The sequence below is a fragment of the Microcaecilia unicolor genome, unplaced genomic scaffold, assembly GCF_901765095.1.
Source record: "Microcaecilia unicolor unplaced genomic scaffold, aMicUni1.1, whole genome shotgun sequence".
NCBI lineage: Eukaryota > Metazoa > Chordata > Amphibia > Gymnophiona > Siphonopidae > Microcaecilia > Microcaecilia unicolor.
The window spans coordinates 10829-38115 of NW_021962860.1; the positions used below are offsets into that span (position 1 = coordinate 10829).

General features: G+C 47.1%; 1 protein-coding gene across 1 annotated transcript; it reads left to right on the top strand.

Annotated features, from left to right (window-relative positions):
• LOC115458576 (centrosomal protein of 295 kDa-like) lies at window positions 1-26431 on the top strand (the record flags this gene model as incomplete). Its single annotated transcript, XM_030188458.1, has 4 exons — window positions 1-107; window positions 15385-15579; window positions 22954-23048; window positions 25180-26431. Coding segments are annotated over 4 exons (1649 nt in total), but the record flags the coding sequence as incomplete, so codon positions are not given.
• Between the last annotated feature and the right edge of the window lie 856 nt (window positions 26432-27287).

Genomic DNA, 27287 nt, shown 5'->3' on the forward strand with positions numbered 1-27287 from the left:
ATTCTCCACAGTTGGCTAACAGCGCTCTTGTAGTGGGAAGGTCAGTTCTGCTTCATCCTCAAGAACAAGCTACAAGAATTAGAATGGCTGCAGACAAACAAAAACAGGTATAAGGAATGTTTTGTTTATTTTTACTCATGGAAATTGAGTTAAAAATTGAAAATTCTGTACGTAATATTTGAAATTTCTGCAAAATGCAGCATCTTTCATTTGTTCAGGTAACAGTGTTTTTGAGTAAAAGTGTATAATGCAGTACTGAAAAATACTGCTCAAAAGTGCAGAACGTCCTAGATAAGCCCTGGTCCACCCTCCCTTGTTTGATTCTCCCCAACTCTTTCCCTACTTTGTCTTAAATCCCTTACAGGTTTCTCTCCCTTCCCCATCTGTGTCTACCTCTTACTCTCCCTGAGGTCACCACCTCCCTCATCTTTCTTCCCTATCAACTTTCTGCCTCCTACTCCAGATTTCTTTGTCTGTTGTTCACCAGTGCACTCTGCTAAACTCCCTTCAGTTTTATCTTTTTCCTCTCCCTCTCTCTCCTTTTGTGCCCTCTCCCTTCGCCGTTTGCCACCTTCCAACTCTGCTCCTCCTGCATTCTCTTGTCCTTTGAAAACCCATCCACACTCCAAGTAATACCCTCATTCTCTCTTGTCAGTATGTGAGCAGTGGTGGTCTCATTCACTGACAGGAAGGGAGACATTTTAAAAAATAAGTTGCCTTGGTGTATACTACATTGACTTGATAAAGATTACATTCATGTAGCCAGAGTGCACTCAGTTATGTCATGACTGGATTATATATTTGTGTCCAAAGCTCTGTCTCCTCAAGTAGTAGCAGCGGAGCTAGGAACCTTTAGGAGTTTCTTATACGTTATGATTTGGTTGGATTTAGGAGGAAGTGGAGGACTTTGGGGCAGTATCAGGTCTGAAAATTTGAAAGCAGTGCCATTTGGTTGCCATAGGCCTGCTAATTGGTAAAAAGATTTTCCTTTGAAATGAGTGGAAGGCCCGATGCATATTTGGGGATCTACCTGACACAGATTTAACACAAATGTATTTTGCTAATATCTCAATTTTTGTTGAGAAAATCCTTGGAGATCTTAAAGCTTTGGGTTGTTTTACCGTTGAGCCTACAAGGACGTATGACTTCATATAAAATGGTGCTTTTTCTTAAGTGGCTCTGTTTTTATTTATTTATTTATTTATTTTCAAAACACTTTTTTTTTTTAAAGCAACAGAACATTAGATTACTTCCTGGCTTCATTTCATTTTCACAGGCATTGTACTCTTTTGCTCCAACTTGCATCCACTGGTCAACACTGTGACTATTGTAAATAATTTCCTTACACTAGCTCCATCTGTTAGAGTTCTTGGGGTGATCTTGGAAAAAGCTCTTGCTTTCAGACCCCACATTTCCAATCAGCCAATCACAGCGATGAGAGAGACCTAGGGGCGGAAGATGGACGAGAGTTGAAGACGTGGATGATGGACGTCCTCAACTGCACTCTCCTGCACTTTTCTTGCCTGGGGTGGGCTCTCAGGGGTGGCGGCTGAGCCGGGATCACGGAAGGGAGGAACCCCAGGAGCCTTCCTGCAGCAGGTCGTGGAGGGGGTGAGCGGCGTGGCGTCTTCCTTTTCCCGGGAGGTGCAGGGACGGCCACAGGCATACCGAAGGTGCCATAACTTTAAGAAAAATAAATTTTAAGTCCCTCACGAGCACTTGGGACATGCAGCTTGTTCTTTTTTTTTTTTTTTTTAGATGGGTGTTAGGCACTTTCCCACTGGTCTCCAGTTCACAGCAGCCCCAACCTAACGAGAGGTGCAGACCTCCTGTTAGGTTTTCCACGGTAAGGGGATCGTAATACCTTAGTGCAGCTCATTATAATAGCCTGCAATGGTAGTGCAGCTCATTATAATACCCTTTGGATCATTTGCATTCCTTTTTCGTTAGCTGCTACCGTGACAGGAAAATGCCCTTTTGTGCATGGCACGGTTTACTACTTGTTCGTTGAACTGGCTTGTACCAGTTTAAAACCCACGTTAATGGCTCGGTTTTTTAGTGCCTCTACCCCTTAGTCAAGTCCCTTTTCAAACCTGAGTCATACAACTACCGGTATAATTCTTTCCAAGTACCTTGGTGATAATGGAGTGGAATAGAATATTTTTTGTTGTTTTTAATTTCCAGTCACATGGGGTTGTCTCAGAGGTATTCCAATTCTGGACAGGGTTTGCACTGCTCTTGCATAATAAATAATATTGAATAATAAATCCCAAGAAAAAAAGAGAGAATCTCCTGCATTCACCCATTGAAATTCCTTACCTCCATTTCACAGATACTTCATTCTACATTTCCTTAGTATTATGCTTATTTATACTAATGTGGCAACCAGCTATATGCTACATTCTTATCTACTAGTACTGCACAAATACAATGCCAGTTCTTTAATTGGCTTTGCCCCTTAGAGTGACCATATAGGATTTTTCCTGTATAGCATTGCTGCAGCAGTAAACAGTATTACACAAAGGCTTCACCGCCTGTCTTCCGCAGTTGCATCAGCAAGCTATAAGGTGTGCCTCTGGTGGCAGACTTTGGCACAGCTGCTGCAGCAGCCCATTGCATAGCGCTGCTGAGTGGCTGTTCATCTGTTTGATAATGCCATCGTCAGCATTCTGTCATGTGCCATAATTTTTCATCAGTGGTTAACTGGATGTCTCAGTTGCAGGCCAGCACCAGCATGCTCTGCGCTCCTTTGCTATTGCAATCTTCCAAGCTACAGCCTAAGTTTAAAGCACTCAGCTGTGAATTTGAACATGGCACAGAGGTTACAGTTTCCAACTTCACACTAGCTTCTTTGAAAAGTGACTACAGTCAGCTCTATGGCCCAGATTCAGTGCTCCAGCTGATAGACCATGTCTGTAGCACATTGTTTTCTGAATCAGCCAGAGCAACTTTCCTTTAGCATTATTATAGCTAACCCTAGTTGAACGCCCTGTAGTTGTAGTGTTCAGCCCTTAGCAGCAGATGTCAGCTGCATGGCAGCTGGTATACCACAGTTCATTGGCACATGAGTTTCTGGATAGCTATATTGCACGCTTATTCTGTTCATTGGAAAGCACAAGAGTTCTAGTCCTTACCAGCAGATGTCAGCTGCTTGGCAGCTACAATGGCTGTTGGTATACCACAGTTCGTTGATTCATGGGTTCCTTGGCAAATGTATTGCACAGTGGTCCTTAACAGATTGCATCTATATGGCAGTTACACTTCCCGCTGGCTTACCACAGTTCCAGTTGACTCATGAGTACCCTGGCAGCAGTATTGCCCAGTTATTCTATTCAACTGGACAGCACAAGAGTCCTAGCAACCTGCTCGTCTCATCTGCATTGTTTTGCTCTTTGATACAGCTACGTTTCTCAACTGCATGAAGCAGTGCTGTGATTCTATATTTGGAAATCAATTTCTAGAGCTGGATGGAGATTTGAGGTTCTCTGGTAATCATACCATTTGTGTATTAGTGATCGTGCTAGCATAGTTGACACTGCAGTAGCAGTGTTCAGTCTGCTCTTGAAAGATTTGATTATTTTGTCAAGATGAAGGCATCTGTTCTTCATCCATCCTACCATGGTGAGCCACCTTTCATAACGTATGCTCTTGAATAGCTTATAAACTATCTGTTGGCTATATCTTAAACACTCATCTTATTTCCTGGGTAGTGGACTCGGCTGTCTTGTTGAGTTTTACCAGTGCTTAAGGGTTCTGTGGTCTAGCCTTGTTTCTGGTTTATCCTGTCTTATGGACACACAGGTTGCTCCTCTCTTACTCAACCGAAGGGGTCCGCTATATTACTGAGTGGGAAAGGTTCTCCACTTCTTATCCCTGTGTTAATGTTTTGTTTCATCCATGACATTGTTTGGATAGCTTCTTCTACTAGCAAGTAGTTTGCCTGCCATCCTTCACTCTCATTTGTCTGTCTCGGCTTACAGTGTCGCTACTCAGGTCAACTCATAATTGGTCTCTGTTAGCACCCCTGTTGATCAACTCCCAACTCACCAGTTCTGACAGACTGCCACTGACATATTACAGTCACCTATTAGTAGTACTTCCCTTTTCACAGTTCTTGTCTTCAATTAAATCTCTACTTTCTCTCTGTGAAGGAGGCTTGTATATCACACCAATATAAATACATTTTCCATTCCCTCTTTCTAGATCGGCCTACAGTGTCTCTTCCTTACCCTGTAGGTCCTACAATTGTGTGGTTTTAATATTATCTTTAACATATAATACCACTCCCCTTTTGTCCTATCCTGTCTTTCCTAAACAGGTGATAATCCCGGTATAACTATATCCCAGTCATGGTTCTCTGTGAAACATAACTCTCTGACCGCCATTAAATCCAAATCGGCCTTTTCCATCACAGCCTCTAGATCAGAACCTTATTTTACTATGTGGGCTTTTACTTCCCTGGGGGTTCTAGTTTAAAGCACTCTTCAGTATCTTGGAAGCCAAAATTAGATGTATTTCATGTATTTAAAAGAGATGAAAGGGAGGCTATTGTAGCCAAAAGAAAATCTTTCAAAACTGTCAGTTGGATCCAAATGAAGAAAACAAGAAACAGCACAAGCACTGGCAATTTAGGTGCAAAGATCCAACCAACGCATCCTCTTCTATTTTCCTTCCCCAGCTAACACTTTCTTTTAATCTTCCGAGCATCCCACATGGGAAGCACTTTTTTTTTTCTCTCCCCCACACCTCATATAGGCAACACTATTTTTTCCTGACATTTCTGATCCTGGTGTAATCTCACTAACACAATATAAACCTTATCAATACCAGGCATATTGTGGAGTTTATTCACTGAAGTCACAGAGCACATTACCATGCTGCACTAACTTCCAAAATTAAGGACCCTAATGAAAAGGCAGTGTTCTAAATATTACTGTGGGTCCTAAATCATTAATGTATGTATTGGGAAAACTAAACAAGCCAAATTACTACAGATTGTTACATGGAAAATACAGGCGAATAGAATACCTAGCCTTGGTCATGCACACAGAATACAAATACCATAAATACAAATAAGTAACCGCAAGGGAGTAGCCAAGATGGCAGCGTGAGTGTTTCAGTGTGTTCCTCTTGTTCTTTCTGCTGGCGTTTTCTTATTTTCTTCTGAGAATTGTGCCACATATCAAAAGAAATGATAAGAGCCGTACCCCTCCAAGCGACCACCTCCTCTCTTATTCAGCAAAGCTTGGAGAGAGATGCCATCCAACTCCCACAGGAGGAGGTCCCTTCTGCAAGTTTGTCGGATAGGGCGCACAGCTTGCTGGGTATGAACACATTGTTGTCCCTACCAACTGTCACCGCGCCCCCTCCCCCCCACACAATGTCCAGCAGGTGCTTGGGAACTTTCTTCGCTTGCTCCAGCGGCAGAACTTGCTGCTTTAGTGAGTTGTGTGGAGGGGCCTAGACCTGATGAGATGTCTGCAGAGAAAGAGCTTTGAATCTGCAAAAGAGGCAGCACCAGTGGTGGCTACCTTTTAGAGAAGGTTCTCCAAAGGCTTGACTCAACAGTGGAAAAATCTACACAAGAAGTAGTTAATCTTGTGAGTAAAGTTGATACTCTCATTGTCTTTGGAGTCCATGAAGAAAGATACTGCTGATCAAGTGAATCAACTTCAAATTGAGGTCAGAGATACTAAGGAGACTTTGTTAAACGACAAACTTTTGGTTCACCGTAAGATTGAACAATTATAAAACTTTAATAGAAGGCTCAATCTTTGCATGTTAAACTTTCCAAAGACTCCAGGTTTATCTCCTTTGAAACTTCTTAAGTAATTCCTGTTAGAAAATTTGAAGATACCCCAGGAAGCTAGTCCTCCAATTAATAGAATTTTTATTATCTTCCAAATGCCTTGGACGAGATGACAGGGGTCCAAAATCAAGCGTCATCAAAGAAAGAGGATAACAGAGTTATCTACGATTCTGGAAGAATCTTTTTCAGAAATAGTGAAAGATCTACTTTATTAGTCTCATTCGTCTTTGAACAGGATTTAAACGCAATTACTGTATAAGGCTTTATTTGCAAAATCAACAGTCTCGGTTCTGTGGGCAAAAGGATATGGATATATCCAGAAGTTATCAAATCCACACAAGAAAGGAGAAGAGGTTTTCTGGTGATGTGAGAAGTTAAAGCAAAACTGGCATTTTGGCTTATCCACCTAAATGCCAAATATGTTATTTGGGGGTCAAATATGTATTTTTTGTACCAGACCAACTTAGAGCCCTTTTGGAGCTGAAAAACATCTCTAGTAAGAATGTAGTATCTGACAGCTGATGTAAATATGTATTTGCTGATTTACCACCCTAGGCTTTTTCTTGATTTAAGATTGCCTTCTTTCTGTACTCCTTAAATTTGTGTTCCACTCCCCCGTTTATGGAGCCCTGAGGAAGGGATATTAATGTATTATTTCTTATTGAAATAGTTTCTTTCCTCTGTGGAAATTTTCCCTGTATTTCTCCGAGGACAAGCAGGCTGCTTGTTCTCACGACTGGGTGACGTCCGCGGCAGCCCCCACCAACCGGAAAGAAGCTTCGCGGGACGGTCGGCACGCAGGGCACGCCCACCGCGCATGCGCGGCCGTCTTCCCGCCCGTGCGCGACCGCTCCCGCCAGTTCCTTTTTTTCCGCGACTGGAGAGAGTTGTGCTTCTGCCACTCTCTCTGTTTCAGCCGCCGGATTTTTCGACCGCGTTTACGCGGATCGTCGCTTCGCTCGGATTACCGTTCGGTTTTCCTTTTTCTTGTTAAAAAAAAAAAAAAAGAAAATCTCTGCGCGTCTGCGCGTGTGGAGCACGCGCTCCCCTTTTCCCTCGCTTCCAGCGGGGGCGCCACGTTGCGGCCTAGTGGTCGCTCGGTCGTTTATCTTTTCGTGGTGTGATTTTAGCCACCATTGACGACTTTGACTTCGCCGACGCGATTTTTCCGTCGATGTCCTCGAAGGTCCCGAGTGGATTTAAAAAGTGTGGTCGCTGCGGCCGGCCGATCTCGCAGACCGACACCCACGCTTGGTGCCTCCGGTGCCTCCAGTGCCTCGGGCCGGAGCACAATCTCAAGTCGTGTGCTTTGTGTCTCGGTCTCCGGAAACGGACTCAGGTTGCGAGGCAAGTTCTGCGGGACCGTCTTTTTGGAACTTGCGCCGGCCCCTCGACGTCGACCTCGACGGCATCGGTATCGAAGGCCGGTTCTTCGGTACCGGTATCGATGCCCGAGACATCGGCACCGATGGCAGCGACCCCAGGAGAACAGGTCCCGTTGGCCCGCCGGTCCGCCGGTGAGAGTGGGGTTGAGAGGCCGCGTGGGCAGTCGGCCCCGGTCACTCCCTCAGCTCGTGAGCCACGGGACCGACCCCTGTCTGACCCGGTGCCTCGAGACCGAGGGGGATCGACCTCCTCCTCCTCCATGCCCTCCGGCGCCGGTGACGTGCATCGAAAAAAGGATAAGAAGCGTCGTCACCGGACGCCCTCGGTGCATCCCGAAGAGGAGTCGACGCCGAAGCGTCATCGTCGAGAGGAGAGGTCTCCGTCGGTTGTGGAGGTACCGACGCGTCGGGGTTCCGGCACCTCGGTGCCGTCTCCTGGCTCCCAGCAGCTTCCGGCACCGACACCCTTACCGGCCCCACCGCCTTTCCCGGCAGCGGGCCTGGACGAGTGCCTCAGAGCCATCCTTCCGGGGATCCTGGAAGGGCTGATGCGCCAGGCTGTGCCGGCGCCGGGGGTGCTTGCGCCCTCGGCGCCGATGACTGTGGCGCCGGCGAGCTCTAGCCCGGCGCCGGGGCTGTCGACACCGCCGCCGCTTGCGGTGCCGGTCTCGACTGCCACGCAGGTGGCGTCCCCGTCGACGTCGATGGAGGGAGCTCCGTCCCCGCCGGCGCGGGAGTCCACCGCTCGACGACACCGAGACCTCGGTGCCTCGACGTCGAGCCGGGCCCGGTACAGGACTCAGCTACATGAGCTAATGTCTGATACCGAGGATGAGGACTCGTGGGGGGAAGAGGAGGACCCTAGATATTTCTCCTCAGAGGAGTCTACGGGCCTTCCCTCGGACCCCACGCCTTCACCGGAGAGGAAGCTCTCACCTCCTGAGAGTCTCTCCTTTGCCTCTTTTGTGCGGGATATGTCTATCAGCATTCCCTTCCCCGTGGTCTCTGTGGAAGAGCCGAGGGCCGAGATGCTCGAGGTCCTCGACTATCCATCACCACCTAGAGAGTCCTCCACGGTGCCGCTGCACAATGTCCTGAAGGAGACACTGCTTCGGAACTGGGTGCGACCATTAACTAACCCCACCATGCCCAAGAAAGCAGAGTCCCAGTACAGGATCCACTCCGACCCAGAGCTCATGCGGCCCCAATTGCCCCATGACTCAGCGGTCGTGGATTCTGCTCTCAAGAGGGCACGGAGTTCGAGGGATACCGCCTCGGCGCCCCCGGGGCGGGAGTCTCGCACTCTGGACTCGTTTGGGAGGAAGGCCTACCAATCCTCCATGCTCGTGACCCGCATCCAGTCATACCTGCTCTATATGAGCATCCACATGCGGACCAATGTGCAACAGCTGGCGGACCTGGTCGAGAAGCTCCCGCCGGAGCAGTCCAGGCCTTATCAGGAGGTGGTCAGGCAGCTGAAGGCATGCAGAAAGTTCCTGTCCAGGGGTATTTTTGACACCTGTGACGTGGCATCTCGTGCTGCGGCCCAAGGTATAGTGATGCGCAGGCTCTCATGGCTGCGCCTCTGACCTGGACAACCGCACCCAGCAGAGACTGGCCGACGTCCCTTGCCGGGGGGATAACATTTTCGGTGAGAAGGTCGAGCAGATGGTGGACCAACTGCATCAGCGGGAAACCGCTCTCGACAAGCTCTCCCACCGGGCGCCTTCAGCATCCGCCCCCACGGGTGGGCGTTTTTCCCGGGCACGGCAGGCTGCACCCTATTCTTTTGCAAAGCGTAGGTACAACCAGCCGGCCCGAAGGCCTCGTCAGGCACAGGGACAGCCCCAGCGCGCTCGTTCTCGTCAACAGCGTGCGCCTAAGCAGCCCCCTGCGCCTCCACAGCAAAAGCCGGGGACGGGCTTTTGACTGGATCCACGGGAACATAGCCGCCCTACAAGTGTCCGTACCGGACGATCTGCCGGTCGGAGGGAGGTTAAAATTTTTTCACCAAAGGTGGCCTCTCATAACCTCCGACCAGTGGGTTCTCCAAATAGTGCGGTGCGGATACGCCCTGAATTTGGCCTCCCTGCCTCCAAATTGTCCTCCGGGAGCTCAGTCTTTCAGCTCCCATCACAAGCAGGTACTTGCAGAGGAACTCTCCGCCCTTCTCAGCGCCAATGCGGTCGAGCCCGTACCACCCGGGCAGGAAGGGCAGGGATTCTATTCCAGGTACTTCCTTGTGGAAAAGAAAACAGGGGGGATGCGTCCCATCCTAGACCTGAGAGGCCTGAACAAATTCCTGGTCAAAGAAAGGTTCAGGATGCTTTCCTTGGGCACCCTTCTGCCAATGATTCAGAAAAACGATTGGCTATGTTCCCTGGATTTAAAGGACGCATATACTCACATACCGATACTGCCAGCTCACAGACAGTATCTCAGATTCCGCCTGGGCGCACGCCACTTTCAGTATTGTGTGCTGCCATTTGGGCTCGCCTCTGCCCCACGAGTGTTTACCAAATGCCTCGTGGTGGTAGCGGCCTACCTACGCAAGCTGGGAGTGCACGTGTTCCCATACCTCGACGATTGGCTGGTCAAGAACACCTCGGAGGCAGGAGCCCTCCGGTCCATGCAGTGCACTATTCAACTTCTGGAGCTGCTGGGGTTTGTGATAAATTACCCAAAGTCCCATCTCCAGCCAACTCAGTCTCTGGAATTCATAGGAGCGCTGCTGAATTCCCAGACGGCTCAGGCCTACCTTCCCGAAGCGAGGGCCACCAATCTCTTGGCCCTGGCTTCGCAGACCAGAGCGTCTCAGCAGATCACAGCTCGGCAGATGTTGAGACTTCTGGGTCATATGGCCTCCACAGTTCATGTGACTCCCATGGCTCGTCTTCACATGAGATCTGCTCAATGGACCCTAGCTTCCCAGTGGTTCCAAGCCACCGGGAATCTAGAAGATGTCATCCGCCTCTCCACCAGTTGCCGCACTTCACTGCTCTGGTGGACCATACGGACCAATTTGACCCTGGGACGTCCATTCCAAATTCCGCAGCCCACGAAAGTGCTGACGACGGATGCATCTCGCCTGGGGTGGGGAGCCCATGTCGATGGGCTTCACACCCAGGGTCTGTGGTCCCTCCAGGAAAAGGGTCTGCAGATCAACCTCCTGGAGCTCCGAGCGATCTGGAACGCACTGAAGGCTTTCAGAGATCGGCTGTCCTGCCAAATTATCCAAATTCGGACAGACAATCAGGTTGCAATGTATTACGTCAACAAGCAGGGGGGCACCGGATCTCGCCCCCTGTGCCAGGAGGCCGTCGGGATGTGGCGTTGGGCGTGTCGGTTCGGCATGCTCCTCCAAGCCACGTACCTGGCAGGCGTAAACAACAGTCTGGCCGACAGACTGAGCAGAGTCATGCAACCGCACGAGTGGTCGCTCCATGCCAGAGTGGTACGCAAGATCTTCCGAGTGTGGGGCACCCCCTCGGTGGACCTTTTCGCCTCTCAGACCAACCACAAGCTGCCTCTGTTCTGTTCCAGACTTCAGGCACACGGCAGGCTAGCGTCGGATGCCTTTCTCCTCCATTGGGGGACCGGCCTCCTGTATGCTTATCCTCCCATACCTTTGGTGGGGAAGACCTTACTGAAGCTCAAGCAAGACCGCGGCACCATGATTCTGATAGCGCCTTTTTGGCCCCGTCAGATCTGGTTCCCTCTTCTTCTGGAGTTGTCCTCCGAGGAACCGTGGAGATTGGAGTGTTTTCCGACTCTCATCTCGCAGAACGACGGAGCGTTGCTGCACCCCAACCTTCAGTCCCTGGCTCTCACGGCCTGGATGTTGAGGGCGTAGACTTCACTGCGTTGGGTCTGTCTGAGGGTGTCTCCCGGGTCTTGCTTGCCTCTAGGAAGGATTCCACTAAAAAGAGTTACTTTTTCAAGTGGAGGAGGTTTGTCGTGTGGTGTGAGAGCAGGGCCCTAGAACCTCGTTCTTGCCCTGCACAGAACCTGCTTGAATACCTTCTGCACTTATCAGAGTCTGGCCTCAAGACCAACTCAGTAAGGAATCACCTTAGTGCGATTAGTGCTTACCATTATCGTGTGGAAGGTAAAGCCATCTCTGGAGAGCCTTTAGTCGTTCGATTCATGAGAGGCTTGCTTTTGTCAAAGCCCCCTATCAAGCCTCCTACTGTGTCATGGGATCTCAACGTCGTCCTCACCCAGCTGATGAAACCTCCTTTTGAGCCACTGAATACCTGCCATCTGAAGTACTTGACCTGGAAGGTCATTTTCTTGGTGGCAGTTACTTCAGCTCGTAGGGTCAGTGAGCTTCAAGCCCTAGTAGCTCATGCTCCATATACCAAATTTCATCACAACAGAGTAGTGCTCCGCACCCACCCAAAGTTCCTGCCGAAGGTGGTGTCGGAGTTCCATCTTAACCAGTCAATTGTCTTGCCAACATTCTTCCCCAGGCCGCATACCCGCCCTGCTGAACGTCAGTTGCACACATTGGACTGCAAGAGAGCATTGGCCTTCTACTTGGAGCGGACACAGCCCAACAGACAGTCCGCCCAATTGTTTATTTCTTTCGACCCTAACAGGCTAGGGGTCGCTGTCGGGAAACGCACCATCTCCAATTGGCTAGCAGATTGCATTTCCTTCACTTACGCCCAGGCTGGGCTGACTCTTGAGGGTCATGTCACGGCTCATAGTGTCAGAGCCATGGCAGCGTCGGTGGCCCACTTGAAGTCAGCCACTATTGAAGAGATCTGCAAGGCTGCGACGTGGTCATCTGTCCACACATTCACATCTCATTACTGCCTCCAGCAGGATACCCGACGCGACAGTCGGTTCGGGCAGTCGGTGCTGCAGAATCTGTTTGGGGTGTAAATCCAACTCCACCCTCCAGGACCCGAATTTATTCTGGTCAGGCTGCACTCTCAGTTAGTTGTTCTTCGTAGGTCAATTTCTGTTGTACCCTCGCCGTTGCGAGGTTCAATTGACCTGGGTTCTTGTTTTGAGTGAGCCTGAGAGCTAGGGATACCCCAGTCGTGAGAACAAGCAGCCTGCTTGTCCTCGGAGAAAGGGTATGATACATACCTGTAGCAGTTGTTCTCCGAGGACAGCAGGCTGATTGTTCTCACCTACCCTCCCTCCTCCCCTTTGGAGTTGTGTGTTTCATCTTTTGCTAGTCATTCAACTGGCGGGAGCGGTCGCGCACGGGAGGGAAGACGGCCGCGCATGCGCGGTGGGCGTGCCCTGCGTGCCGACCGTCCCGCGAAGCTTCTTTCCGGTTGGTGGGGGCTGCCGCGGACGTCACCCAGTCGTGAGAACAATCAGCCTGCTGTCCTCGGAGAACAACTGCTACAGGTATGTATCATACCCTTTATGGTAGGAGTGGTTATATTTGGAATATTTGTTTGAAATTGCTATAAATAAGTAAAAAAAAATAAATTAAAAACAGAATAAATTACCACGAAATAGAAATATGTAGACAGAAATTAAACTGAAATCTGAAGAAGTAGGACCTTGTATGTAGACCACCACCAGAGAAAGAGAGAGATTCGTTTCCCCCCTGTATAAAATATAAAGATATCAATTACAGAAATCCTTTTATTTCATGTTAGTGTGGTATTGCTTAATTGCTGTCTTAGAAAAATGGAGGAAAAGCCTCAAGTAACCTCAAGTGACTCTGTTATTCACATTTCAACGGCTTTTGACTTTACGGAGCACTAACTCTCATCATTGGCATAAAAACCTCCATAGATTCTTATAGTCTCTCTAATCTTACTTCTTAATGTTTTTTGGAAAAAATTTTTAAATTTTGTTAATTTCTTAATAAACAGAAACTTATCTTTCCACGGCCAGAAAAAAGAGACTGTGCCACTGGAAAGATAAGTTTCTGTTTGTCAAGAAATTAACAAAATTTTCAAAAAAGCATTAAGAAGATTAAAGAGACGATAAGAATCTATGGAGGTTTTTATGCCAATGATGAGTGAGTACTTCGTAAAGTTGAAAGCTGTTGAGCTGTGAATAATGGAGTCACTTAAGGTTACTTGAGGCTTTTCCTCCATTTTTCTAAGATAGCAATTAAGCAATACCACGCTAACATGAAATAAAAGGAGTTCTGTAATTGATAGATTTTAGAAGTACGCATATCCTTTTTCTGGCTCCATTAGTGGATTTAAATATAAAGATACCAGATGCCAGGCATAGTGTTAGGAGCAAGGTGCAACCAAGGCAGTTGTACATGACTCTTTGGCTAGATGGAGCCAAAGTCTGCCTGAACCTGAGGAAGCATAGCCTGGTACAGAGTTTTGAGGTTTCCTCCCATATTTCTGCCTTGGGCCTTGGCCATATCTGATACCAGTTCTGGCAGCTGTACATTCCAAAAACCGAATTTTCTAATAACAAGAAATAAAATTATTGTTCTACCTTTGTTGTCTAGTCATTGATTTTCTTTTTCATAATTATATTGGTCCCATCTCTAGTTTCTACTTTCCTCTACTTTCTCTTAGCTTTCTTTCCAGGGTATTCTGTCCATATAATATTTCTTCTTTCTCCATATCTGTTATTCATCTTCCCAAAGTGTCTCTGTCCCTATGCTGCCTCCATGTTCAGCAACTCCCTTGCCCTGCCCATCTCCATTCTGTATCCCTGCCCCTGTCTTGTTCAGCATCCACCGCTCTTGTCCTTATCCCCCGTGTCCAATATCACCCCTGTCTCCCTGACCCTGTGTTGCCCCCATGTCCAGTATTTTCCTTCTGTGTCCGTGGCCTTTTCCCTCTCCCTCTCCGAGTCCAGCAGCTTCTTTTATTCTACCTTCCCCGCCCAACATGGCCCAGCATATTTCCTGTTTTTCTGACTTGGTTTAGTATCTGTACATCTTTCTCCCCTCCATCATCTCTCCCTTCTATCTTTCTACTGGTTGGCATCTCTCTTTCCCTTCTATTCTCTTTCGCCCCCCTCAGTACCCAGTACAGCATGTGTCTTTACCTCTGTGCATCTAGCTTCTCTCCCCATTCGTTCATCCTTGCTGCAGGTCCAGATTGTCAGTTACCCCCTTCCCCTACCAGTCTAGCATCTTTTCTGACCCCTCCCCCAATAAGTCCAGAAGCTACCTGATAATTTTCTTTCTTTTACTCACAGCAGATGAATCCAGGATCCCTCCCTTTTCTGCCGCTAGGTTCTGCGCTGTGTGTGTGTGTGTTTGTTTCTGGGGCCTCTGTTGCTGTACTTTCATCTTTTCGCTAGGTCCTTTGAAGACATTGTTTTCGAGAGAAAAATGAATGACAAACGCAGACAAAGCAGTACATGGATGCATTTACAAGTCTTTCCCTCTTCGAGGGATTTTGTTTTGTAGGGCAACTTGCACCATGTTTTTTGGTGGTGTTTTGGCTTGTCTTGGAGTATGGTTGATGAGGAAGGTTCTCTGTTTGTTGTTGCCTGTTTTTTTGTTTTTCTTCTGCTTTGTGATGCGACATATACTGACTGCTGAGTGGGCTGGTCATCTAGTTTCACTATCTTCAGTCTAGTAGTCTCTATCTCCACCTGCTGGTAGATGGACACAACCCACCAGCTTCTGGATGCATCTGCTGTAAGTAAAGGGAAGAAAATTATCAGGTAAGACATAATTTTACCTTTCTCCCTCCTAAGGATCCAGCATCTTTACTTACTCCCCTTCCCCCTTTGGGCCCAAACTCCTCTCCTGCTTCTTCCCCTCCTGCTTGCAGCACTTCCAAACCTGTCTCCTTTGCTGTCTGCAGCCAGCCCCGGAACCTTTTCTCTGCCATGTCCTGCCCCCGAGCAAACAGGAAGTTACATCAGCGGGGGAAGGGCGTGGCGTGGCAGAGGGAACAGTTCTGGTGCTGGATGCATACAGCATGTTTTATAGTTGCTGCAGCTGGTGAAGGAGTCTGGTTTGGCACAGTGGGGAGGGAGGGGAAGGGTAAGAAGCGGGAGAGGGTGTTTGGGCTCAGCCTGCACACCTTAGGCGCCAGGTTTGATTTTTTTTTTTTTTTTTAGTCGCCAGGGTGATCTGGCACCTGGGGTTTGTCGAGCCTTGCCATAAGCACTAGGCCCCTGTCAGGGTGGCAGACCTAGAGACTTTTAGATTTAGCTCACACTTGTTTTTTTCCTTGTGCCTGTGGTATTTGCAAATGTGTTGTAACAGTGATGCTTATTTAATAGCTGGAGACTATAGAGCAACAAAAGCAGCAACAGTTGGCTTTGCTTCAGCAACTGGAATTGGAGAAGCTAAGTTTAGAGGCTGAGTACTTGGAGCTGCAGCTACAGATGCAGAAAAATAAGGAAAGAGAAATGGATGATCAGGTGCAAATGAATATGGAGCCTGTACTGCACCAAAATGAGGAAACAGAGCAGAAGGTAAATTGAGTTTTTAAGATAACATCTAAATTGATTCATTATTAATGCTAGACTGAGAATTTCATTTTTTTGACAGACTAAATGACTCTTTTACCATATACCTACAGTCTATTCTCTCATTTTCATTCCAGAGTTGGGAGATTATAATTGTATTCTTTGTCTTATCTTGTGACCCTTATGTTAATGCTGAAATTTTTCAGATGGTATGCTTACATTTAAGCAAAATGAATCTGTGCAAACATAGGACATCATCAGACAATGGCATAAATGTGTCCCTTGCCAATGTAAATCTGATGATGTGCTGTACATAAAACAGAGCTTCTGTGTGGAATACATAAGAAAATCAGGAGTTTTATCTTAAACACATATCTTTATGTAGGTGCCAGCATCTGGCTTTAGGGCTGGGCTTGACAAATGCTCAATACTGCCACCATTGAACAACTCTGAGTTTGAAACACGTGGTACTTGAACTCTTCTACTGGTTTTGCAAGACTTGCGAGCTGCACAGTACAGATCCCACCACCACCACCAAAAAGAAGAAAAAAAGTTTAAAAAACAGCAGTAACTGTTAATGGCAGCCGTGAAAGGTCTTTTCCTTAGCATCAGCAGCAGATGAATCCAGAGACGTGTGGGTTGTGTCCATCTACCAGCAGGTGGAGATAGAGAGCGCTATCTTATAGGATGCTGTGCTCCCTGGCCATTCAGTATTCTCTATCTTCAGCAGACGAATGGACGGTTTCTCACAAGCTCCTGGCCTCATCTGGTTGCAGCTCCTATTCTGGGTTCCCCAGTTTAGTAGAGCTGAGGGGTGTGTGACTGAGTTGTGCCACCTTTAGGGATTACACCTGGTCACCCCAGGCCCCTTTCCCACCTCTCTAGCCATTTTCCTTTATGGCTTCATCCTCACACACACAAAAAAAAGGAAAAACAAACACTTCACTAGTCTGTATGGCTGTGAATTTTTATGAGAGTGTGTGGATGCTGCTTCATGCATCTGAATCAGCAGCAACTGACTCTTTGATTTGCAGGTCAGTGGTGAGTGTTCCCTTTTCAGTTCCTATTGTCTGCATTTTGCCTGACCTCAGCAAAGATTGTTAAGCTCTGTTTTGTTTAACGAGCAGCAAGGCATCATTGGAATGGTTTGATCCACCCTTGGTCTTTTCTTTGTGGCTGCCATTGGTGCTCTTGTGCCATTTTTGGTGCGGGAATACGGCGCATTCTGTGGTACTCTTTGCAGCCGCCGCCATTTTGCAGTGTCGTCTTCATTGCTTTCCTCTGCTCCCTAGTCGGGGGACATATGTATTTCCCACTCCGGCTTGCTCCTGTAGCAGTGGTGTCTATGACCTGATGTCCGCTGGAGTTTTATGCCATGCACCACTTTGTAGGGTGGGGAGCAAGGGTCGGTCATGGCTCTGGTTGAGCCTGGTCTAGCGCCCAGTGCTCCTGGATCCCAGCAACCCTCATGGCCTCTGCCAGGGAGCTTCAAGTCAGGCAGTCTAGCACCATATTTTTCCCTTTTGGGGCTTTGGGTTTCCCTCCTTCCCTTCTAATTCGGTGGGTGTTTTTGGCCAGTGGGCCGTGGAAGTCCAGTAGCAGAGCGCTAGTGATTGTTTAGTGGTGAAAGCAGCAGCCCTAGCCTGAGTTGCTTTTAATGCACTGTCCAGTGCCATTTAGGGGGAAGTCCTCAGACCCCTGACAGAGCCCACAGGCCCTTCACTCTCCTACTCGATTCTCCACACACAACTGCCAAGAAGCCCCCAGGGCCGAGCAGGCAAGCATGGGTGGGGAGCTTGTCGGTGTGTAGCAGATACACAGGTTGCACGCCAGTCGTACGAACGGCTCGGGCCCCACTCTCTTGGAGGTGCACCATTTTTAGCCTCAGTTGCCACTGTGGCTTTTTCAGCCCGGTTTCAGTGGTGTGTTTGGTTTCCCAGTGAGACCTTTGGTTTATGCAGGGGCTGCATGTTTCAGTTCCTGCCTTTCGGCTAGGGTCCTTAGATGCAAGAGGCCTTAGGGGCGTGCTTTCTCGGGAGCCTGTGCTTGCTTGCTCGGTACCAGTATCTTTAGTTGACTTCCCCCCGGCTGAAGCACGTGTGACGCCGATTGGTAGTCGGGGTGGCAAGTCCTGGCCTGGACCTGGTTTGAACTTCTCCCCTGCAGGGTTACCCTTTGGCTGGATCGTGTTCACTATGCCAGTTGCTCCTAGTCGGGCTTTTCCTCGTGTCTCAGACGGAGTTTAGGTTGTCTGAACAGGACTTTGGTTCCTGATGTGTCCAGGCAGTGCTTTTGCTTATGGACAGCAGTATATCCGTGTCTGAGGTGTACGGTGAGCGACATTCCGCGGCACCTCTTAGTAATACCCTTTTACAGTGGCTGGCTTTCGGATTTCACGGTTTTCTTCTGGGCCGAGAACCTTGGTTTCTTGTTGCTTAGAGTGTGGCCCCTCATAGGTTATTCCTGCCCCGTGGTCTCACGGGGCTGGGCTTTCGCCTATTGGCAGTTCAGGGTGGCCAGCTGACCGAACTGTTCATGCCCTGCTTCTTTTCCTCCCTCCCTGCGTTTGGATACCTTCCTGCTTTTTACTATACAGCAAGATATACAAAAAGATAATAATAAATCCCAAGCAAAAGGACAGATAGGGTTTCAAGGCTGGTTTGTATATTGTTTCACAGGCTAGGAAATAATGTTGTAGATACCTTCTCTACTCTTGTCTGGCCTGGCCCTACAGTTTCTGCAGGGCTCAGTCGGTTATCCTATGCTACGGGCTTAGGGTTGGCTGTGGTGGTGTTCCCACAGCACCTTGGCCATTGGGTCTTTACGTACTGGTTCTTACCCACATTTGTTCCTTCTAACTCTGCACCCACTTAGGGTGTCGTTACAATGATACATATAAATAATACTTAAGTCAAGCCCAGTCATCAGCCATGTTGACTCCTTTCCATTTTTTGATGTCAGGAGTGTTGGGCGGAATTTCTTTTTTGGGGCAGTTTAGTGGTCTGGTTATGGCACCAACCGGAGCGAGAACTCCGAAACCCAGCAGCGGCTGGTTCTAGTCCGCTGCAGCTCACTCTCTTTAGGTCACATTGCTATGTTCTTTTTCTCAGGCTGACTCTGTCGCTCCGCTTCAGGGGTCAGCTCCTTTGGCCATCAGGCCTTTTGGTTCCGGGTCACAGCCATTCCTTCTTTTTTTTGATGTCCTCTGCAGGGGCCTAGCTCGGACTGAGCCTTGGGACAGCTCACTGTTGTCAGGTATACTTGGGTGAGCAGATGTGCTGGAGCTTCAGTTATGTCCTTGTCTTCTCTGGGTTTTCTTGGGTCATGGACTAGGACGGGGGCCTCACCGAGGATGTTCCTTCTTCGATCCCACTGTTTCAGGGATCACCTGCCTGCTGTGCTTGCGTGAAGTGCTTGGCTAATATTCCAGGACTACTAGGCCAACGTCCCTTCCCCTATTGGGCTTTGGGTCTCTCCTTGGGTTTCCTGAGGATGTCTGTCCTCCCCAAGGACCTTGGAGTGTGGGACAGGAATTGCAGGGGATTTACTGTAGCTGCAGCCCTTGCTTGGCTTCGCCAGGCCAGCTTCTCCAAGCAACCAGTGGTTCCAGCTTCCTTTCCCACTCGTCTGCGTTTGGACTCCACGCTGTCTCTCCTGCATTGTGGGAATGAGAATGTTCTCTCTTTCACAGCAGGGAGATTTCTTAACCTCGTTTTTGACGATCCGTTCTACCTTTTTTCCTGGGATTTATGCAATCTGCTCTGGATGTTTCTCCAGTGGAGTTCTTGTCTTCATGGTTCTCCAGGGGGTGCATTTTACAGCTGCTGGGATTTGCTTTCCTTGGGGACTGTTCTCCATTTATGATGGTAGGGTCAGCCTGCCTTCCACACTGGCTTGCAGGTTCAACCATGTTTGGCATATCTGTAAGTGGCATCTCTTTCTTTTTACAAGGCTAACAATTTCCCCCTGTACTTTGGTCATTAGGAGGGGCCTGCCTTCTCCATCAATAGGTGGTTTTCACCTTAGGGCTAGCAATGCCTAAGGCTGTTTTAGGTGGCGGCTTCGTAGAGCCATTGCTTTCTGTTACTCGTGGGCAGGATACTACCCAGGTCTCGGTATCCTTTTCCTACCAGGTGCTGTGGTCAGAACCTGAACCAGGTCTTGGCAACTTGGCTTTTGTTTTGGATGTTCTTCCTGGAGTCGAAATACCTGCCAGACATCTCTAGTTGTTCTTCTCGGTGGTTACCCTCCCCTTCTCTTGGTTCCTCCCTGCCTATCTCGGCCTTTGAGTCTGGTTTCCCGCTCCTTTCTCTTACCACTTTGCAGTTTCAGCAATTTGCTTTCTCAGTAGCAGGCCTGCTATCGGGAGTTCTGACTGATTCCTTCCTGGACTCTGGAGGCCGAGCCCTCCTGACTATACAAGGATTTAGGCTGAGTTGTCTTTGGGCCATTTCTTTGTATGCTTCTACCTGGGAGGCACCTTTGTAGGTGTCTTTGGCGGTTTTGCCGTCGTTTCCTGGGTGGGCCTCTCTGGGTGACAGATACATCTATTGACTCAGCTCCCTTTCTGGACCTGCTGAGGTTCGATGAGACCTTCGTGCCGTAGCTGCTCAATTGGCAGGTCTCCCAGGTGCGGCATATTCCTGAGCATGTTGCTCAACGTTCTTCCAGAGGGGCATGCTCCCCTCATTTTCTCTTTCCTGGGACTGTCACCTGGAGTAACATGGAGGCATATTTTCAAAGCACTTAGCCTTCCAAAGTTCCATAGAAACCTATGGAACTTTGGAAGGCTAAGTGCTTTGAAAATATGCCTCATAGTAACATAGTAAATGACGACAGATAAAGACCTGTACGGTCCATCCGGTCTGCCCAACAACAAGATAAACTAATTTTATACTCTCGTATTACTCGTAGCTCCTGGTGTCTTTCTAGCCAGGGTCTTCAACTCCCAGATTTCATTTGTCCCATTTTTGGAATCCTCTAAGGGGGATGTGGGACACTCTGTTTCTCCTCTTCTTCCTAGGGCCCTTTTTTCCCTTTCTTATGGTTCGCCTCAGCCTCAGTTTCTTGCAGGTGGACACTTCACTTCCTACGCCTGCACTAATTGGGGGTTCGGGCTTGGGGGATAATGCCCACTCTTGGGCCCTCTGGGCAATGATTCGTCTCCATCGCCTTAGTTTCTGTGGCTTCTCTTCGCTTACTGTTAGCTAAAATCTCTGGCGCTCTTTGGTGGGGTCCACTGAGTTCCTTCAGTCAGATTTCTTGTTGGTGTTTTTGCTAGGGTTCCCTAGTGCTGGTCCATGGACAGGATTGCTCACTTGAGACGGGAGGCTATCGTGAGGACTTAATTTTGCACAGGTACTCCCCTTCTATCCAGGTGCCTTCTTCCTCAGCTGCAACGGCTTGCTGGGCAGAAGGTCATCTATTCTTCTGCGAGGAACTCTGTATAGCTGACGTCGGTTCTTTCTTGCCTGTCTTAGGTGGACACAGCCGTATGGTTGGCTCTGCTTGGTTGGATGTCTTTTTCGAAGTTTTGATGCTATTCACAGAAGCGTTGGTGCCCACCCCCTACTTAAGGACTGCTTTGCTACATATCACACGTCTCTGGATTCATCTGCTGCTGCTGTTGCTAAGGAGTGAAAAATTATGTCTTACCTGATAATTTTCTTTTCCTTTAGTCGCAGATGAATCCAGAGTCCCACCCTTGTTTTGGTGGCTCTTGTTGGTTAATTCTCTGTGTTGGACCATGTTCCTGGTTTTTACATTCTAGGGGAGCTGTTGTCATCAGTTTCCGTTTTTATGCTTCTGGAGTTTTGTCTCTTCCTGGTGGGGAAGGAGACCTGTTTTAACTTTGTCTTTTTCTTTGTTATGAGGAATGTTGAATGGCTGGGGAGCATACAGCCCTATAGGATAGAAGCGCTGAATTGCACTGTCTCAACCTACTGGTAGGTGGACACAACCCACACGTCTCTGGATTCATCTGCTGCAGCTAAAGGAAAGAAAATTATCAGGTAAGACGCATGATTTTTCGATTGGTGGTACTAGTTTCAGGTTCCAAGAGAATTAGACAAGACTGCACTAGGAAGACAGTGGCTTCAAGAGCACCAGAATCTATAAAAGGTGGCAACAAACCAATGGCAGCCAGCAGGGTAAAAAGGGACTATCTGGCTTGCTGAGGGTGGTGAGTGAGTGTGGAAGGGAATGGTTGAGAGGGAAGAGGAGGGAGCTGACTAGCAAGTTTGGGAGAGGGGGTATTGGTTGGGTGGGTATTGGTTAACAGGAGGGGTTGAAGTGGCTCCCTGGCGCTATTGAGTTGAATGGGGCCGAGGGAGAGGGGTGGGGAAAACTGATGGAGAGGGAGGTTTATGGGGGCAACATTGTGGAGGAGTTGAGAGAGGAGACTGGAAACAAGGTGGAAGTAATGAGAGACTGCAGGGGACAGGTTTGGCAGAGCACTAGTACATTAAAAGGGGTACCCCAGAAATTTAAGGGCCAGTGGTTGGAGAGATCTCTGAATCTATTCTACATTTACATGATCCTACTGCTTGAGGCTTAACTTATACATCGTCTGCAAAGAAATGGCATGTTTTCTTTCTTGTTGTAAAGAGATTACAAGAATTAGTAGCAAAACTCAATTAAGAGGTTAGGAGAGGTATAAGAACTGTGCACACTAAAACTGATAAAATTTAACAGTAAATTGGCAACTTGACTTCTTTTGGTATTTAGTTCTTTTTACCAATTACTTTTGTTTGCTGTTGTCTGTTTTTTAGTTTCAACATTTTTTTTATTGATGATGAAATAAACATAACATAGTATGTAATACATATCATGCAACTTCAACACTACAATTGTATGTCATGTATTCGCAATAAACAGACCATCATCATGGTTTTATATTCCCCCCCCCCCCCCCTTTCGCCTCTTTGTAGCTTACCGATGTTTATTCAGCAGATGTCACCTGGTCATGCAATTCAGGGTAAACAGTACACACCACCCCCAATCTCTCTGACCAGCACTTTGCTAACTATTCAGCATTTTTAAAATTATGGCTTGCGTTCCCTACTCCTTCCCTAACCCCCCTTCTCCCCCTCTTCCTGTTGCATGTCCTACATCCTAGCCTATCTACTCTCCTCCATCTCCCCACGGTAGCCCACTGAGTACTTGAGTACGGGCTCGTGGGGAAATCGTGTTTATATATTTCTTCCAAGTGCTCAAAAACCGCACTTGTCTTTTTGGTGTCAGTCTCGCCTCTCTCGATTCCCAAAGCATTAGTTGGTGTAGTTTATTTCTCCAATACCAATGAGAGGGAGGACGTCCATTAGCCAGTGATTGTTGTCTGTTTTTTGAAACTCACCTTGGTGGTGGTATTTATTTTGTTAGAATGAAACCCCTTCAGTGTCCAAGAATATATTAAAAGAGGAGGACCATTTACAGATGATTCGGAATTATCAACAGCATCTTCTGCAGCAAAACAGGTACTGGCATATATGAAATAAAAAAAAAAAGTTAAGTTGCATGTAATCAGATACCGGAGAGAAGTTTGTCTTCACATTGCAATAGATACAGTGGTGGAAATAAGTATTTGATCCCTTGCTGATTTTGTAAGTTTGCCCACTGACAAAGACATGAGCAGCCCATAATTGAAGGGTAGGTTATTGGTAACAGTGAGAGATAGCACATCACAAATTAAATCCGGAAAATCACATTGTGGAAAGTATATGAATTTATTTGCATTCTGCAGAGGAAAATAAGTATTTGATCCCCCACCAACCAGTAAGAGATCTGGCCCCTACAGACCAGGTAGATGCTCCAAATCAACTCGTTACCTGCATGACAGACAGCTGTCGGCAATGGTCACCTGTATGAAAGACACCTGTCCACAGACTCAGTGAATCAGTCAGACTCTAACCTCTACAAAATGGCCAAGAGCAAGGAGCTGTCTAAGGATGTCAGGGACAAGATCATACACCTGCACAAGGCTGGAATGGGCTACAAAACCATCAGTAAGACGCTGGGCGAGAAGGAGACAACTGTTGGTGCCATAGTAAGAAAATGGAAGAAGTACAAAATGACTGTCAATCGACAAAGATCTGGGGCTCCACGCAAAATCTCACCTCGTGGGGTATCCTTGATCACGAGGAAGGTTAGAAATCAGCCTACAACTACAAGGGGGGAACTTGTCAATGATCTCAAGGCAGCTGGGACCACTGTCACCACGAAAACCATTGGTAACACATTACGACATAACGGATTGCAATCCTGCAGTGCCCGCAAGGTCCCCCTGCTCCGGAAGGCACATGTGACGGCCCGTCTGAAGTTTGCCAGTGAACACCTGGATGATGCCGAGAGTGATTGGGAGAAGGTGCTGTGGTCAGATGAGACAAAAATTGAGCTCTTTGGCATGAACTCAACTCGCCGTGTTTGGAGGAAGAGAAATGCTGCCTATGACCCAAAGAACACCGTCCCCACTGTCAAGCATGGAGGTGGAAATGTTATGTTTTGGGGGTGTTTCTCTGCTAAGGGCACAGGACTACTTCACCGCATCAATGGGAGAATGGATGGGGCCATGTACCGTACAATTCTGAGTGACAACCTCCTTCCCTCCGCCAGGGCCTTAAAAATGGGTCGTGGCTGGGTCTTCCAGCACGACAATGACCCAAAACATACAGCCAAGGCAACAAAGGAGTGGCTCAGGAAGAAGCACATTAGGGTCATGGAGTGGCCTAGCCAGTCACCAGACCTTAATCCCATTGAAAACTTATGGAGGGAGCTGAAGCTGCGAGTTGCCAAGCGACAGCCCAGAACTCTTAATGATTTAGAGATGATCTGCAAAGAGGAGTGGACCAAAATTCCTCCTGACATGTGTGCAAACCTCATCATCAACTACAGAAGACGTCTGACCGCTGTGCTTGCCAACAAGGGTTTTGCCACCAAGTATTAGGTCTTGTTTGCCAGAGGGATTAAATACTTATTTCCCTCTGCAGAATGCAAATAAATTCATATACTTTCCACAATGTGATTTTCCGGATTTAATTTGTGATGTGCTATCTCTCACTTGTTACCAATAACCTACCCTTCAATTATGGGCTGCTCATGTCTTTGTCAGTGGGCAAACTTACAAAATCAGCAAGGGATCAAATACTTATTTCCACCACTGTAATATATATATTTGCATGATGATCTTGGTATACACAACACAGTACAAATTAATGTTAATTTTTCTTTTTCTTTTTTTTTTGATCAAAGGGACTTGCAAATTTTGTGTTTGATCATAGGGAGTCTGAGTAACCTTGAAAGGGCAGCGTAAAGAGGGAGAGAATAAGGTTCCTGTTCTTAATTTGGGGTGGGAGGGGGACTACACATTTAGGCCACTGCTGATTTCTCTGGCATCACAAATTTGCATGGTGACCTGGTTGAAAGAATAGACGAGGACAATGGAGTTCTTCATGAAGAACTTCAAGTTTTCTCTGGATTACACTTTTAAGGTATAGTGTTGCGATTAGAAATAAGTCTCCTGACTTTACAACTTCACATTCAGCCACAATACTTGTATTTTTGCCCAAGAAAAATTATATATATTTATATATGTGTATATATGTTTTTTAGGCAGCATCAGCAGTCCATTGAAGAAGCTAGAAATCATTTACAGGAATACCAAGTTTTTTTGAAAAAAAGATACCCATCTATTTCTACAATATCCGTGGACTCTTCTGCTATGGCAGCATCTGAATATGTAAATGTAAAATCTACAGCTGGAGCAACCTTGCAAACAGAGGCATCAGAGTTGTTTTACAGTCAGGTCCATTCAGTAACACATGAACCATCTAAACTAGTTCAAGACCAGCATAAAAAAGCAGTTGATGAAGCCAGAAAACAATTACTAGACTACCAGACTATGCTGAAAAGAAAATACCCATCTACTTCCAGAAAAACTTTAGATTCTGTTATTACCAAAGAAACAGCACACAGGAACCAAGAGTCTAAAATAGAAGTTTTCTTGCAAGGAGATGCTGCAGAAATGCTTCATAGCAGAACCCAGTCCTTAAATCACAAACTATCTGAACATCTGGAGCCAGTGACTTCACATTCAGAAAAACATACCTTTTTGGAAAAGCAGTCTGACATGGTTGACCAGCCCATGTCTGGCATTAGTAAGGAGTTACCAGCTGTGTTTCGATTCAGGCCAGAGTGCTTTCATAAAGACCTTCAGAGTTCTGGTTTATCACAGTCAATGCCAGTGGGAGTATCAAATGTGCTGTCAGATACTGAAGTTAAGCAGTTACCTAAGTCTAGTGAACAAACAGAATCAGTTTTCACAAGAGTACCCCTGGAAGTAGACAATGAGCAGATTGGACTGTATTCACCCACAAAAAATGTGAATGAAAGCCCAGCTCAGAAGTCATCCCTAAATAGTCCAAAAGAGAAAGTATTAAAATGGGTTCCAGAAATACTAGAATCTCAGGAATGCCAAGCCAAATCATCAAATGAACAGGTGCCACTGCAAGTCAGCAGAGATGCTTCACTTGAACTGTCCAATTCTCAGCCATTCCTTCCCTCTTTAGGGGAACAGCAACTCAGATTATTGTCTTATGATCCGTTTACTGGGCCTGGGGGAGATCAGGAACATCAAACCCAACAGAGCTTCTCCAGTGTTCTGGAGTTTCGTGAGAGATTTTTATCTACTGAGGAGATTCAAGCACAACAAGAACAGGTAAAGGAACTGCAGTTGCAGCTGGACTGGCAAAGGGAAACACTTAGCTCTAAGCAGAGACTACAAGATAAATTACTATTACAGAAACAGAGTGAGCTGAAGCAGAGACAGCAAGAAGTTATGGAAGGTTTCCTCAGAGACCAGAAGGTAAGCTAGTGTTATAACATCCGTCAAACATATTTATTTCCAGTGTGTAGTTTCTAAAGACACAACTGCATGGAATTTCAGGCACAGTTTCTTGTTAAAGTCCTTAACCTTTTGGTACTTTAAATTACAACTGTGGGTCACTCTATTCATATAACCATTGTTTCAGGTGGTATATTTTCTGTATGACTTATAAAATGACAGTTGTTGGAACCTTTTAAAATCAGAAAATTCATAATTATTACTCAGGTTTAGAGAATGACACGGGGATGGGGACAGAGACAGAGCTCCCGGGGATGGGACAGGGACAGGTCACACGGGGGCAGGGATGGGGACAGAGCCCACAGGGACGGGGACAAACTTTGTCCCCATGTCATTTTCTTCTTTGAAACCTGTAAATGAACTGGACTGTTATTTATGTTTGAGTGATGCCTACAAAGATATTTTGATTTTTTGGAAAAACAAGCAAACATACTGGCCACAACTAGCAAAATTTGCATGTGGGATCCTGCACATCCTGCTACCAGCACATCTTCTAAGAAGACAACTTCTATTCCAGGAAGGACTGTGGAGGGCAGGAGAGCTAGATAGAATCCTGAGATTGCTGATTGACTTCTTATTCATCCACAGATTAAAAAACCATAACAGTGCTTCATAGGGCATATTTTTCCCCTCTAGGGCATATAGAATGTATAGAACGGGCTGTATTTTATACCCCTGGACATTTTAACAGTGTGAATTAGGATTCCTTGGTGTAGTAGAAATCACCTATTGTTGTGGTTGGAAGGGTAGAGGGGTGATGGTGGGAAGGAGGGTTATTATAGCTGCTCATTGTTGTTATTGTTTTCTGTTTGTAATT